Source organism: Aethina tumida, chromosome 1 (genome assembly GCF_024364675.1).
Source record: "Aethina tumida isolate Nest 87 chromosome 1, icAetTumi1.1, whole genome shotgun sequence".
Lineage (NCBI taxonomy): Eukaryota > Metazoa > Arthropoda > Insecta > Coleoptera > Nitidulidae > Aethina > Aethina tumida.
In genome coordinates this window covers 2,959,200-2,974,087 of record NC_065435.1, presented here as the reverse complement: position 1 = coordinate 2,974,087, position 14,888 = coordinate 2,959,200, and the positions used below count along the sequence as shown (strand labels likewise).

Here is a 14,888-nt window from a genome sequence, read left to right as displayed (position 1 = left end):
CTAATCAAAAGTGTTTTTTCTCTAAATTGGGCAAAGAATATGAAAAGCTTAATACTTATAAAAAATATTCAGTGGTGTAAAAAATGGGACAAGAAAAAAAGGGGAACCCCCAGAATCTACATTACAGTATCAACATAAAAAAATAAAAAATATTGAATTGTAGGAATGTATTTTAGGATAATACATGTTAAATTTAAACACGATTGGATCAAAGGATATGGAAATATGAAAAACAATTTTTGAAATTAGAAACACCTTGTATATGGTATCCTCCTTAAAACTTTCATCTTTGCTTCAAACATAATTAAAAATAGACATTTATTGGTACAAAGTTTATATAATTCAATTTTTACGTGCTATTAAATTAATTAAACAGAATTTCTAATTTAATGATGAACAATTACTTAATTATGTTATGCAACCAACGTTACACAAACAGTAACATTCGCTTCATTTTTTATAAGTTTCCACCACTGCTTGTTATTGACTTATGTTTTTGTTTAAAAAGATTTGTTGATTCTCTGAAAGGAATCAAACAAAAATTACTAGTATGAGCTGCAAACAAGAAAATATCACGCTCAACAAAGTACGTAACTTTTTTTAATTAAGAAATTTTCACACGGCCTTAAAAACTAATCAGAAAATGTAGCTTCACAGTTGATAACCTAGAAATGTAAACAAAACTTAATAGAAATCCAAAAACATCTAAAAAATTCTACTGTCTAACCGAAAAATTACAAACGACACTATATTAGCAAGGTATTAGCAGTACAACAGTGTGAATATTATTATGGATCAGTCCATAGAAACTATTGAATCAGCCAGTACTAGTTTCAACCACGAAGAGGGTAGGGGTTGCAGAAACAAGAAGAGACAAGTCGATCCCGCCTGTTGCCCAGTTTGCAGCGTAACATTACGCAACTCCGAAGTCGACTCGCATCTAAGTTCCGAAATAGAAAAGCTTAACAAACTGCCAACCACCAAACACAAAGCCAACGGCAAGAGTGTTCCCTGCACCTCAACAAATGGTACGGACAAGAACATGGACAAAAACTGGGAGACCTATCAGAAAGTCCGTTCAAACAGACAAACCAGACAGAGGACGAAGACGCGCAAACGAAAGGCTGAAGAGACTGTGTGTCCGATATGCAACAGGGAAGTCACGGAGGACATACAACTGCATGTGGAGCTGTGTTTGAGGCGCAGCGAGGCGAACGGCAGCGAAAGCGATGAGAACATCGACGTAGAGGCGTTCGAGGAGTACGAATGGGCCGGACACTCTAGAGTGAGGGCCACATCGATGCTTCCTGGTGGTGTATCATCATTGGGGACGACCCTGTCAATGGCTGACGACGATGAGGATTTAAACGTTGACGGGGACGACACGCAGGTGTACGGCACGCCTCAGTATTCTGAAAAAGATGTGATTTTACCCTGTGGCGATGCCGAGGATGTGGCGTTACGCAAGGCTGTTACTGGAACTGATCCAAAAAGACTGTCCTCCGAGAGAGAAGTTGGAAGTGGAGACGAGAATGCTATTGGTGATCCGGTGTTGCTGGTTCTCAAGAACAGGATCAGGGAGTTGGAATCTAGGGAACAAAGTAGGGGTGAAGTTTACAAATGTTTGATCTGCATGGAACGTTATCAGACGCCCGTTATATCAGTGTGCTGCTGGCATGTGCACTGCGAACAGTGCTGGCTACAAACTTTAGGAGCCAAGAAACTTTGCCCCCAATGTAACATGATTACATCACCATCTGATCTAAGGAGGATTTATATGTAACAACTGTCAATAATAGTTTCACTTGTTTCATTTTGTATTTCTGTATTAAGGGACAGTTTTTGATTTGGAATCGAAAATATTCGTATACTATTTTAAGTCTTACGTATCATGGGTAAAATAATAAGTTTATACATTATACACACTATATACACACAAGAAATTATTTATTTATTTTTATTACTTTATATGCAATAAATATTTTTTCTTTCTATCACCTTTTTATATCCACTCTTTTGTGGTATTTTATGATTTACAAAAACCGATAACAGCTCTATATTTCTTTTTATCTGAGTTTAGTTTGATACGTATCGTTTTCTATTGAACACGATATACATATATCATGATATTGTAACAATATTATTATATCGTTAGACGATTTTAATAATTTTATACACAAGCATTATTTATATTACTGCCAGATAACATTTTTAGTTATTTTCTGAAAATCCTATTTTAAACGTTTTAGTCTTTTTAAATAGTTTTATTTATGTATTGTGATACATGTATATTGTGTAAATGTTTTTATAGCACATTTGATGTAATTTTACTATTTAATTTTACATAATATTTTATTATTTGTGTGATATAGTCTTTAATTTAGTGTATGAATATTTGTATACTATTTTATTAGTTTTATAATATTACAAGAGTGTAAAGTGTAAATAGAGTAAACAATTAAGTTTTATAACATTACACACATAGAAAATGTTTCTATATTTTATTTATTTTTTGGTATTATATTAAAATAAATATTTTTTATTTTATTTTAGCCTTTTTTACTTTATTCCTCCTAAAAAGTTTTAATTTTAAAAAATTTGAATCTATACGATAAACTACATATAAAATATATAACAAGAAATAACATGCATACATAAAATTTAAAACATTTTTGACTTATATGTTCCTGATAACCAGCATCAATTTGTTCAGCCAGGCATTCTCTCAAAGTAGCCACTTTCCTTACAAGGATCGATTAAAAGCTTGTACTTTATTCTCGACTATTAATAGACATTAAATGTACTTCTTAATTGTCCAGCTGAAGAATTTCGTTTTCCCTGTAATTCGTCACTGTTCGACAATTGGCTACTTATCAAATAATTAAGAAGAACTAAGATGCAGACTTTAAATTTAAAAGAACTTACCGATTTTTTAACTGGTTAGTACTTGTCAACTTAAGGAATTGTTCACATAAGCATTTTCTTAAAGCAGACAAAGACATTTTCTTCCTATAGACTTGTATGGATCTTCTTTAACTACTTTAATAGGTGTGTCAGTAATAAAGAGCCTTCTACTTCCTGAAAAATATTTTTATAACTTACCAGTCTCGGTTAAAAGCTTGTGCTTCATTCTCGAAAAACATGTTCATGTCAGTAACGTTGCCTTGAAATTCATTGTCAGTGATGGACTCCATAATTGCCAAATTAAAGAGTATCAAATTTTATAACAATACACAGATAGAAAATGCTTCTATAATTTATTTATTATTTGGTTTATATTCAAATAAATATTTTTTATTTTATTGTAGCCTTTTTTACTTTTTACCATTAAAAAATATTAATTTCGGATATTTTATATAATTTATATACAAAAATTTGTCGTAAAACTTTTATTATAACAGGAGATTCTTTCATTTAACAATTAATCAATTGTTGTAAGCCATAACAGTTTCTATAACTTAATCTAAAAACTTTAATTCTATATAATAAACTACATAAAAATATATATAACAATAAATAACATGCATACATAAAATTTAAAACAACATATTTTAATTATTTGTACTTGTCAACTAAATGACCAGCATCAATTTGTACAGCCAAACATAAACTTAAATCAACCGTGTTCCTTACAAGTTTCGATTAAAAGCTTGTGCCTTATTCTCGACCATCAAGTCTATATCAAAGTTTACTGTCATTAAATGTAGTTCATAATTGCCAAGCTGAAGAATTGTATCTTCCTCTGTAATTTCAAATAAATAACTTAAAATAACATGCACGCATTAAGTATCTTTAACTTGTTTGTACTGATCAACTTAATGACCAGCTTCAATTTGTTGTCGCAGGTATTTCCTTATAGCATACAAAACAGTTTTTCTTCTATTGTCAGAAAAAACCTTGTATGCATGTATGTTCTTTGGTACTATGTTAAAATAAATATTTTTTGTAATCTGTATTCAAAGTTTTGTCGTAAAACTTATTACAGGAGATTTCCACATTTGATAATCAATTGTTGTAACCCATAACAGTTTCTATAACTTAATCTAAAAACTTTAAATCTACAAATAAACTACATAAAAAGTATATAACAATAAATAACATGCATACTTAAAATTTAAAACATATTTTAACTTATTTGTACTTGTCAACTCAATGACCAGCATCAATTTGTACAGCCAAGGATGCAGCCATCTTCGTTACAAGTCTCGATAAAAAGCTTGTGCTTTATTCTCGACCATCAAAGATGGTGCGTTGAAATCTACTGTCATTAAATGTAGCTCATAATTGCCAAGCTGAAGAATTGTGTCTTCTTCTGTAATTCGTCACTGTTTGGCAATTTCAAATAAATAACAAAAAATCACATACAGACATTAAATTTAAAAGAAGTTTCGATTCTTTAACTTGTCTGTACTGGTCAACTTAATGACCAGCTTCAATTTGTTCACGCAAGCATTTCCTTAAAGCAGCCAAAAACGTTTTTCTACCATAATCTGAGAAAACCTTGTATGGGTCCTTTTTAACCACTTTAATAAACCTGTCACTAAAAAGGAACTTGTTTAAAGAAATAAACTTCTAGAAAAATGTTTTCCTAACTTACAAGTCTCGATTAAAAGCTTGTGCTTCATTCTCGAAGATCATGTTCATGTCAATAACGTTGCATTGAAACTCACTGTCAGTAATGTACTCCATAATTGCCAAGTTGAAGAACTCCATCTTCCTCTGCAATCTAGCGCTGTTTGGCAATTTTGGCGAAGGTATCAATGTCAAAAGAGTTATGCGAGTGTCGCGACGTTTTAATTCTCTAATTAAATGTCTAAAGTCAGTTATCATTTGATTAACACTCGAATCCTAAAATTTTATTTAATTGTTTAATTAAGTTTTAATGAGGATTAATGAGGTCACCATAATCAAATCGTTGAACCCTATCATAACGACGACTCTTGGTGCAATATATTCTGCAGCCTTTATTTTTTCGGTTAACGATTTTATGGTTGAGCCACATTCAACTAACCCACACTTTTTTGGACCTAAAACAATATCTTTAGATTTTAAAGGGAAAATCTACTGATTTCTGTTTTAAGTACCATTTTCTGGAACATAATATCCATATTTTGTGTCTGCAATATCTAAGAAAAATTCATCCCCCAACGCTTGATGATTATAGAACAGCGGCAAAATTGATTCCTGCAAATTATCCTGTGAAATTCCTGCAAAATTTCCATTATATCATACTCACCAACTGCTCAAACTGATTGAACCGATCCGATTGTGTAACGGAAACATTATTGTTAATACATGTGTGGTAAAACGCCCCTTCGGGAACCAAATCCCTTGGACAATAATTCTTCGGCCTTTTAGCTCTGATCAGATTGATGGATGTTTGCGAATCGAATGCGATTTGCGGCTTGCGTTTCGGATTTTTCTTCTGTTTCAATATCAGTTCTTTTAAGTGGGCACTTTTTTTGCTTTGCTCAATCAGAACCTCGTTGTCGAGCGAATCTTTTACGATGTAGACGTCCGGAAGTGTGGCGACGAAATCTCTGAGTGTGGAGAATCCGAATTTCTCATAGGGAATTGGATGGCCCACGTACACTCTGAATTCTTCCTGGACATCTCTTAATGGCAATCCGTCTTTACCTTGTAGACAAATTATGGAGCGTAGCAATGCTCCTATTTCTGCCTCCTGTGCGGACATATCTTCCACCTGTACCATTTCTGTTCGATTATTGCAGACACCAAACACCCACAAACAACGAGGTAATACTGAGAGGGTTATTTAAAGAAATCGAAAATGTGTCGTCGTTGCTTTTTTTGTCAATTTTTTTGTTTCAGCGTATTCCCACGGACAGAATATACGGGATTAAAATGATTTTAGGTGATACAAGTAAAGGTTGTTGCCTAATACTAAACGCTGTTCATCTTATTGTAATCTAAAACGATCCCATTGAGCTCGTGAAGGCAGGAAAAGACGTTTTCTCAATCTTGGTTCATCCTTTAAAGATAAAATCTGTCCAATTGGATTGAATTGTGTCGATTTATGGCTTGGGTAATTTTATTTCGTACATTTATTGCCAATTTCTGTAGTATAAAACAGAGCAGCTGTCTCGTTCCTGCTATTGACAGCTTGTTATAAGGGGAGCAAGTTTACGTCATTGCATAGAAAATGACTTTGCTTTAGTGTTATTATTCGAAGCACTTAAGGGGGATGCTTTTGAAAATGGATTGTTTTCATTCAAACTTTACCGATTATTGGATTCTGGTATAATCAGATTAGGTGTATAAATCTGAAAATTGTTTCATTTTCTAAGTAAACCAATATTTTAGGCTGGGTAGGATTTATTTAATTCTGAAGGCCTTCCAAAATTTGATAGACTTGAAGTTACTGAAATATTGTATGTTTTGGAGACTGCTTGGGCCACAAGCTGAAATTTATTAAAAAAGTATAAAAATGTATGATTTAAACATATATTTTTTAAGAGGATTTATTAAAATTATTTCGAAGTTTCCTTCGTAATTATTTAATTAAATAAAAGCTCCTCCAAATGCACTAAAAACAATGAGTGAATAGAGCAAGTACAAAAATGACTCTGGTGTAACAAAATAATGCTTAAAAATCTAGAGAATTCTTCCTTTTTATAAGCAAACAAGTATTTCAGGTTAGAAAGTATTTATTTAATATTTAACGTCTTCAAAGCTTGATGAACTCAAATACTATTAATCTTGAAGGCTTTTTTGGTAACGAATGACAATTTATGTAAATGAAAGCTACTCCAAAAAGATAAAAATACACTAGAAACTATGAGTGAATAGAGCAAGTACAAAAATGACTCTGGTGTAACAAAATAATGTTCAAAAATTTAGAGAATTCTTCCTTTTTATAAGTAAACAAGTAATTCAGGCTAGAAAGTATTTATTCAATATTTAACGTTTCCAAATCTTGATGAACTCAAATAATATAAATCTTGAAGACTTTTTTGGTAACAAATTACAATTTATGTAAATGAAAGCTACTCCAAAAAGATAAAAAATACATTAGAAACAATGAGTGTATGGAGTAAGTGCAAAAATGACTCTGGTGTAACCAAATGAAGCTTAAAAATGTTGAGAATTCTCCCTTTTTATAAGTAAACAAGTATTTCAGGCTATTTATTCAATACTTAACGTATTCAAAACATGATGAACACAAATACCATAAATCTTGAAGACTTTCTTGGTAATTAATTTAAATAAAAACTACATTTACACGATTGTAAATAAATAATATTTCAGACCACGAAGTATTTATTCAATTTTTAAGGCCTTCAAAGTTTGATAAACTCAAATATTATGAAATTGGAAAACTTTCTTGGTAACAAATGTCAAATGATTTTAACGAAAGCTTCTCCAAAGAAATAAAAATGTACTAAAGCACTGAGTAAATAGTAAGTATAAAAATAATTTCGATACAATAAAATTAAGCTTATAAGTCATCTGTAAGTATACAAATATTTTGGATCAGAAAGCTTTTATTAAATTTTAAACGTCTTCAAAATTTAATGGACTTCAAGGCACCAAAGCATTATAAACGTTGAAGACTTGGCAACAAATGGCAATTTATTTAAATGAAAGCTACTCCAGAGAGATAACAATGAATGAATAGTGCAAGTATAAAAATGATGTATCTATTGTAGTGTATGATATTATTATTGGCTTGTTCCCAAGGATTTCAGAGAAGTAAACGCCCTACATTATATTCCTACACGTAATCTTGTTATTGCTTGTTGTTGCTCGTATGTTTTAAATTTGCCCATGTCCTAGGTCAAAAACTACGGGGGAACGACCATTATATTACATATTTCGTTTAATCGATGGGAGAGAATCGCATTTAACAACGCACACGGATAATGAGAGGTCCATTTCTATTGACCTAATGTGAAAGTTAATGACGGAAATTATCATTAATAACACACAAAAATATAAATTATCCTAATTCACAAATTTCCCATAATGATCGAATCGTGAGAATCGCAATTTTGAACGACATCACTTTCATGACTTGACTGACTATTGCACATTTGATTTGAGTTTTATTGATTGTGCCGGGACGTGTTGTAAATAAATTGAAATTGGATAATTTTTCTAACAATCTAACCCGCATATCCAACCTTTTTTTTTATAACTCGTCGTTCTATTTATGGGGAGATTAAACCCGTATGCGAACAAAATCCCATTGTACACCCATCCGACACGTTTTTCGTCCGTTTCGAAAGTTGATGCGGAGTTTAATTAAAATTGTGCACAAAATGTTAAACAAGACAAAAAAAAAAAAAAAATCAACATTTTGGCCGCGTACAAAACGCCAGACGCTTAAAATTACCACCACCCCCTCGGCGGATGTCGCCGGCAGCCCCGCTATTTATTTACAACCACCTCAAAAAGACACACCGAAATCTGGGATGATTAATTTACGCGTTGACGTCTTAGCGCCCGGTTTAAATAGGAAATTCGATTCCCGTACACGCTGTACATCATTGCATTGTGCCTTTGCCAAGGGTGGATATCCGTGTACGTCCCCCACACCGATGTTATTCCCCCTAATGGCTGCAATTCTAAGTTACGACCGACGTACGATGCCCGGATTCCGCTGCACAATCGAGACGGAAACACTGAACGTTCGGGCTTTGGCTGGGCAGTAGCGTACTTGAAATTTTGCACGCCCCGACGTCTGATTTTTGTTGGGGGGTTCGTTTGGTAAAAATGCGCAGAGGTGTGGTCCTCAATTTACAACGGGTAATGCGGTAGATGTTCAGGTAGGTTGTATAACAGTTATTGGAAGTCGATCCGTTTGGCTTCCCTTCGATACGATCATTTGATATGGATCGTACGTTTTCCTGTGTCATCAAACCAAATAATTATACAACAATTTGTACGTAAGCTCGCCTCAGTGAAGCTCAATGGTGGTTACAAGTTCACACCGAAACTCATCTTCTTCATAAACACTTCACCCATCAGACAAAGTACAAGAAGCTACAACGAAGCTGGAAGACCCCACTAAACACAAAATGATTCATCGTAGACACTTTTATGGTACATATGCGGCCACAATAAATAAAACAGTGCGTATATGTATTTAATTAGGGTGAGAACAGGTGTGATTTCAATTTTTTTAGAGCAGATGGGGTGTGGGGTGGTTTTCGAATGGAGGTCATTGGGATGTTTTCCTGTGACGTCGTTTAGTGTTTTCGAAGGGTTGCACATTTGAATCGTATTATTTTGTTTTGAATTGGTTTAAAAAAGGGGAGACAGTAACCATCATTGCCAATATGATATCATGTTTAATTTACTGCGAAAATATATTCGAGGGTTGAACTGTTTAATTATTGGATAAAGTTTCCAATCAATATTTTGACTATGTCAGATATTAATAAGTGGATTTTTATATTTATTTTAAATTTAATATTATGTTCTTCAAAGTAGAATATTTGATTTATATGTATTTTTGTTTATTAATTTTTTCATATTTATTTGCGTATTTATTAAATTATTACACTGTTGTTGATATTATAATTGGCAAATATAAGTTTGTTTATTAAAGTAATATAAAAATAAAAACATCAATAGTATAAAAGTCATCAAACTTGAATTAACTAAAATTATGAAAAAAGTATATGAATGAATTTGTTAATTACACTTAACTAGATTATTTGACATTTTAATTGGCAAATATATTTTTGTTTATTAAAATATTAATATTTAGTTACGTATGTTTAAAGTATTTTATTTTCTACTATATTAAAACTCAAAATTATCCTTTTATACAATAAAAAGGTGGAATTTTGGAATTTATATAAATATATACGACGCTAGTTTGTAGTCTTTTTTAAATTTGTTATACTTGTTATTGTTAAAAGTATGTGTCCCCTTTATTTGTAAATAAATATGTGATTGATTTTGCCAATTTCACCTAATAATATTTTAATTATTTATTTATTTTAAGAGTATTTAATTTTTTACTGTACTAAATCTCAACAATATTTTCTTTTATAAAGGGGGATGTTAATTTGCAGTATTTTTTCAATTTGTCAAAGTATATTATTTATAAAAAAATATACAAATGACATTGCTAATTTCACCTAAATATGTCTTTTATTATTTTTAATACACAAATATGTCTTTTAATTAAAATATAAGCTTTTATTTATTTATTTTAAAAGCATTTTATTTTTTTCTATATTAAATCTCAAGAATATATTCTTTCATAAAGAGGGAGGGCTTTTTGGAATTTAAATTAATATATACGAAGTTAATTTGTAGTATTTTTTCAATTTGTCAATGTGTGCCCCCTTTATTAATGAAAAAATATATAAATGACATTGCCGATTTCACTTAATTATATTTTTTATAATTTTTAATAGATAAATATGTAAATATTGGTTTCTATTTATGTATTTTAAAAGCATTTTATTTTTTTCTATATTAAATCTCAAGAATATATCCTTTTATAAAAAGGGGGGCTTTTTGGAATTTAAATTAATATATAGGAAGTTAATTTGTAATATTTTTTTAATTTGTCATTGTGTGTGCTCCCTTTATTAATGAAAAAATATATAAATGACGTTGCCAATTTCACTTAATTATATTTTTTCTAATTTTTAATAGATAAATATGTAAATATTGGTTTCTATTTATGTATTTTAAAAGCATTTTATTTTTTTTATATTAAATCTCAAGAATATATTCTTTTATAAAGAAGGGGGGCTTTTAAATGACATTGCTAATTTCACTTAATTATATTTTTTTGTAATTTTTAATAGATAAATATGTCAATATTGGTTTCTATTTATGTATTTTGAAAGCATTTTATTTTTTTTTTCTATATTAAATCTCAAGAATATATTTTTTTATAAAGAGGGTTTTTTTTAGAATTTAAATTAATATATACGAAGCTAATTTGTAGTATTTTTTCAATTTGTCAATGTGTGTGCCCCTTTTATTAATGAAAAAATCTATAAATGACATTGCCAATCTCACTTAATATTTTTTATAATTTATAATAGATAAATATGTCATTATTTGTTTCTATTTAAATATTTTAAAAATATTTTATTTTTTTCTATATTAAATCTCCAGAATATGTCTTTTTATAAAGAGGGGGGCTTTTTGGAATTTAAATTAATATATACGATGTTAATTTGTGTATTTTTTCAATTTGTCAATGTGTGTGCCCCTTTTATTAATGAAAAAATTTATAAATGACATTGCCAATTTAACTTAATTATATTTTTTATAATTTTTAATAGATGAATATATCAATATTGGTTTCTATTTATGCATTTTAAAAGCATTTTTTTTATATTAAATCTCAAGAATATATTCATTTATAAAGAGGGGTTTTTAGGAATTTATAAAAATATATAAGAAGTTAATTTTTATTTATGAAAATATATACAAATGACGTTGTTAATTTCATCTAAATATATTTTTTATAATTTTGAATATATAAATATGTCTTTTGATTAAAATATTGGTTTTTATTTATGTATTTTAAAAGCATTTTGTTTTTTTTTTCTATATTAAATTTCAAGAATATATCCTTTTATATATTTTTGGAATTTGTATGAATATACACTTAATTTGAAGTATTTCTTCAACAAAAATATAACAAATCATTAAAATTATGAAAAAATGTATGAATTAATTAATTAGTCGATTAGGCTTAGCATTTACTTTCTGTAAATAGGACATAAATACCTTAAATGTATTTTTCAATTTTATTGATTTAATAAAATATAATAATTTATTTTCAAAAAATTAATATGTGAAAAAATATACAAATATATAAAAAAATTGTATAATTATTGTATTTTTTAATGAAATAAAATATTTGTGTAGATAAAAAAATGAAATAAATTATCCATTGGAAAGGGGGGTCGAAAAGTATCCATTTAACAAAAGCGTAAAAGAGTTGAAATGCGGCCCTGTTTCGCGAAATCCTCCCGTCCGTATATTTCGGGAGTCTTTTATTTGAGTATCCCTATCCAGAGAGCGGGATCCCTACCCTGAACGCGCACAAGGCAACCCGAGGCAAGGCAACCGAGGCAACCGAACCGCTTGCCGTGCTCGCCGGTTTCAAAACAGCATCAATTCATCTTCGGGCTCTGCAGTCGTTCGGCGTGTACGGCTTGTACGGCTTGTACGGGTGTTTGTGTCTGGCATGTGCGCATTCAATTGTCTACTGTCACTACGCCGTGCACACAACAATCGGTATGGTCCAATCTGATTTTCGACAATTCATCGTGGACTATTTGATTTTTTCCTATTGCGTTTACGATGGTACTGTTGAAGCATTCCCAATCGGAGCACACCATGCTTAATACGGAGGGTGTGTCGAGTGATATTTCCAATTTAATTCATATTTCAGCTGCTCAGCAAAATATTGATAATTGTCAGACTGCTGATGATAAATCGTTTAGCAAAGGTAAGTCTATAATTTTTATATTTATTTAAATATCACATACTCAGCCACATTTGTTGTATGTTTATTTATCATTTTTTAATTCAAAAAATTCTTACACAAATATTATTAGAATTTGTATTTATTGAAATATTTGTGTTATAAATATGTATTTACATACGTGGGTGTTCTTTACATTTAATATTCAGTGATTTATTTATTATTTTTGTACACATTTTAATTCAAGAATAATTTAAAAAGTATATAAATAAATTACAATTTATTCCTCCCAACCTAAAGTTATCTTATAAGATTTGAATTGTAATTTATCGATTAAGAAAATTATTGTAATTAAATTAAATTTGACTAATTACATTAATGAATGTTTAATAAAGGAAACGTTGACAAATTTTAGTGACAATTGTGTAAAACATCTTGACTATTTGTACGTAATTATTTAATTATACTCAACTATTTTGTTTTACATTTTTGTCGTGCTTCACATATTTAAAATTATATTTTAATTATTTTTCATTTAATATCAAATTGTTATCGATTTTTACTTGATTAAATTTATAATCGGATTAAAATTAACATTTTGTTTAATGTTTTAACGTTTTGATGTTCTTCAAATTTAAAATTAAATCAAAACTAATATTTTGTTTTCTTTTTTAAATTAACTTTTGGACATTATTTTTTTTTATTTATAAATTAATTAAAATTAATTAATTAAATTGAATATTTTTAACCTAATTAAAGCTATGGTTGAATAAAAACAAATATTTTGTCAATTTTTTTATTCAAAATTAAATTTTAATTAATATTTTTTACAATTATAAATTAATTAAATATAATTAAATTAAAAGTAATATTTTGTAATTTTTTTATTTAATTGTTTTTAAATTTAAAAATAAATTTGTTTAATATTTTCTTAATTAAAATTATAGTTAAATTAAAACTAAATTTTTGCCAATTTTTTTACTTACAATTATTATTTCTTAATATATTAATTATTTATAAATTGAATAAAAGTAATATTTTGTCAAATTTTTAATTTAAAAATAAATTTTGTTTAACATTTTCTCAGTTAAAATTATAGTTAAATTAAAATAATTTTTTGCCAATTTTTTTACATAAAATTATTATTTTTTTAATATTTTAGACATTTATAAATTAATTATAATTACAATTGAATTAAAAGGAACAATTTTGTTTAATCTTTTCATTGATCTTGACTAAATTAAAATTATAGTTAAATAAAACTAATATTTTACCAATTTTTCTATTTGAAATTAATTTTTCTTTTAATATTTTAAACTTTTATAAATTAATTTAAATTATAAATGTAAATTAAAAGTAACATTTTGTCAAATTTTCAAGTTAGAAATCAATTTTATTTAATATTTTCATTGATTTCAACTCCATTAAAATTATAGTTAAATTATAACTAATATTAAGACAATTTTTCTATTTAAAATTATTATTTTTTATATTTAAGACATTTATAAATTAATTAAAATTATAATTGAATTAAAAGTAACAATTAAAATTATAGTTAAATTAAAACTAATATTTTGCCAATTTTTCTATTTAGAACTAAATTTTTTAAACATTTATAAATCAATTAAAACTATAATTAAATTAAAAGTAACATTTTTCAATTTTTTAATTTAAGAATATTTAAAATTAAAATTTGGTTATACTTTTTATTAAAATTTTTTCAGTATTTCTTAAATTAATTAGCATTAATTATAATTAAATAAAAGGAATATTTTGTTTTCTTGTTTATTTCTATTAAAATTTTATTTAATATTTGTTACATTTTTAAATTAAATTTTAATTTAATTTGAGTTACAATTGAAAACTAAATTTTAGTTTAATATTTTTATCGATTTTTACTCAGTAAATTTTAAAATTAAATTTAATATAATATTTTTTATATTTTTAAATCAATTAAAATTTTAATTGAGATTTTTATTCAATTCTATTATAATTATAATTGAAACATATATTTTTTAACATGGACATGTACTGTTCTCTAAAATTCTGGAGGATAATTAATTTTTATACAAACTAGCCTTGTCTGAATATTCTTGTTTAATATCAATGTTTCTTTACTGTAATACATTCTTGCAAGTTTTGTTTATTCAGTCGACGTCTGATTGTTTTACAAGACACTCTAATATTCTAGGACTCAATTAATTCATTTTTTATTTGCCTAGAAGACAAGAAACAATTTCGTTTAGTGATTCTTTTAACTTGTCTGTCTATAAAAGTATTTTCAATTGTTCAATTCTTTGTACACCATTTTCTGGAACATCTTAAGTTTTTAGGATGTCAACAATATTTATGTTAATTATTATTTCCCTCTTATCTCTTATGGAATGCAATGTTTCTTTCTTTCCACTGACGGGGGAAATAATTAATAATAAAACTATTGTTAAATAATGCCACA

The 14,888-nt window shown here is 28.1% G+C and overlaps 3 protein-coding genes across 4 annotated transcripts in view; 2 read left to right on the top strand and 1 right to left on the bottom strand.

The window, feature by feature from the left end:
* Positions 1-498: 498 nt before the first annotated feature.
* Positions 499-1,994, top strand: LOC109608297 (E3 ubiquitin-protein ligase Rnf220). Its single transcript, XM_020024715.2, has one exon. The coding sequence runs from the start codon at positions 791-793 to the stop codon at positions 1,781-1,783; it is 993 nt and encodes a 330-aa protein (XP_019880274.2). The 5' UTR covers positions 499-790; the 3' UTR covers positions 1,784-1,994.
* Positions 1,995-3,374: 1,380 nt separating this feature from the next.
* On the bottom strand, positions 3,375-5,774 carry LOC109608315 (uncharacterized). The gene is made up of 5 exons (XM_020024732.2): positions 5,237-5,774; positions 5,085-5,184; positions 4,903-5,027; positions 4,598-4,848; positions 3,375-4,540 (listed from the first exon to the last, which is right to left on the bottom strand). The coding sequence occupies exons 1-5, from the start codon at positions 5,711-5,713 to the stop codon at positions 4,420-4,422; spliced, it is 1,074 nt and encodes a 357-aa protein (XP_019880291.1). The 5' UTR covers positions 5,714-5,774; the 3' UTR covers positions 3,375-4,419.
* A 6,373-nt stretch (positions 5,775-12,147) lies between these two features.
* LOC109608338 (disks large 1 tumor suppressor protein) overlaps positions 12,148-14,888 on the top strand; it is a 42,795-nt gene continuing 40,054 nt past the window's right edge. The window contains exon 1 of one of the 2 annotated variants that reach the window (XM_049961681.1): positions 12,148-12,457. In XM_049961681.1, the coding sequence (XP_049817638.1) occupies positions 12,310-12,457 (148 nt within the window). In that variant the 5' untranslated portion in view covers positions 12,148-12,309. The remainder of the gene's footprint in view (positions 12,458-14,888) is intronic. The other variant, XM_020024758.2, reaches the window with a different exon arrangement.

What these genes read in the sequence shown, in the direction of transcription:
- LOC109608315 (XM_020024732.2), bottom strand. Translation starts at nt 5,713, where the DNA reads ATGGTACAGGTGGAAGATATGTCCGCACAGGAGGCAGAAATAGGAGCA. An exon ending in ATATTATGTTCCAGAAAATG is followed by an intron (nt 5,028 to 5,084) that starts GTACTTAAAACA and finishes ATATTGTTTTAG; the next exon opens with GTCCAAAAAAGTGTGGGTTA. An exon ending in GGTTCAACGATTTGATTATG is followed by an intron (nt 4,849 to 4,902) that starts GTGACCTCATTA and finishes ATAAAATTTTAG; the next exon opens with GATTCGAGTGTTAATCAAAT.
- LOC109608297 (XM_020024715.2), top strand. Translation starts at nt 791, where the DNA reads ATGGATCAGTCCATAGAAACTATTGAATCAGCCAGTACTAGTTTCAAC.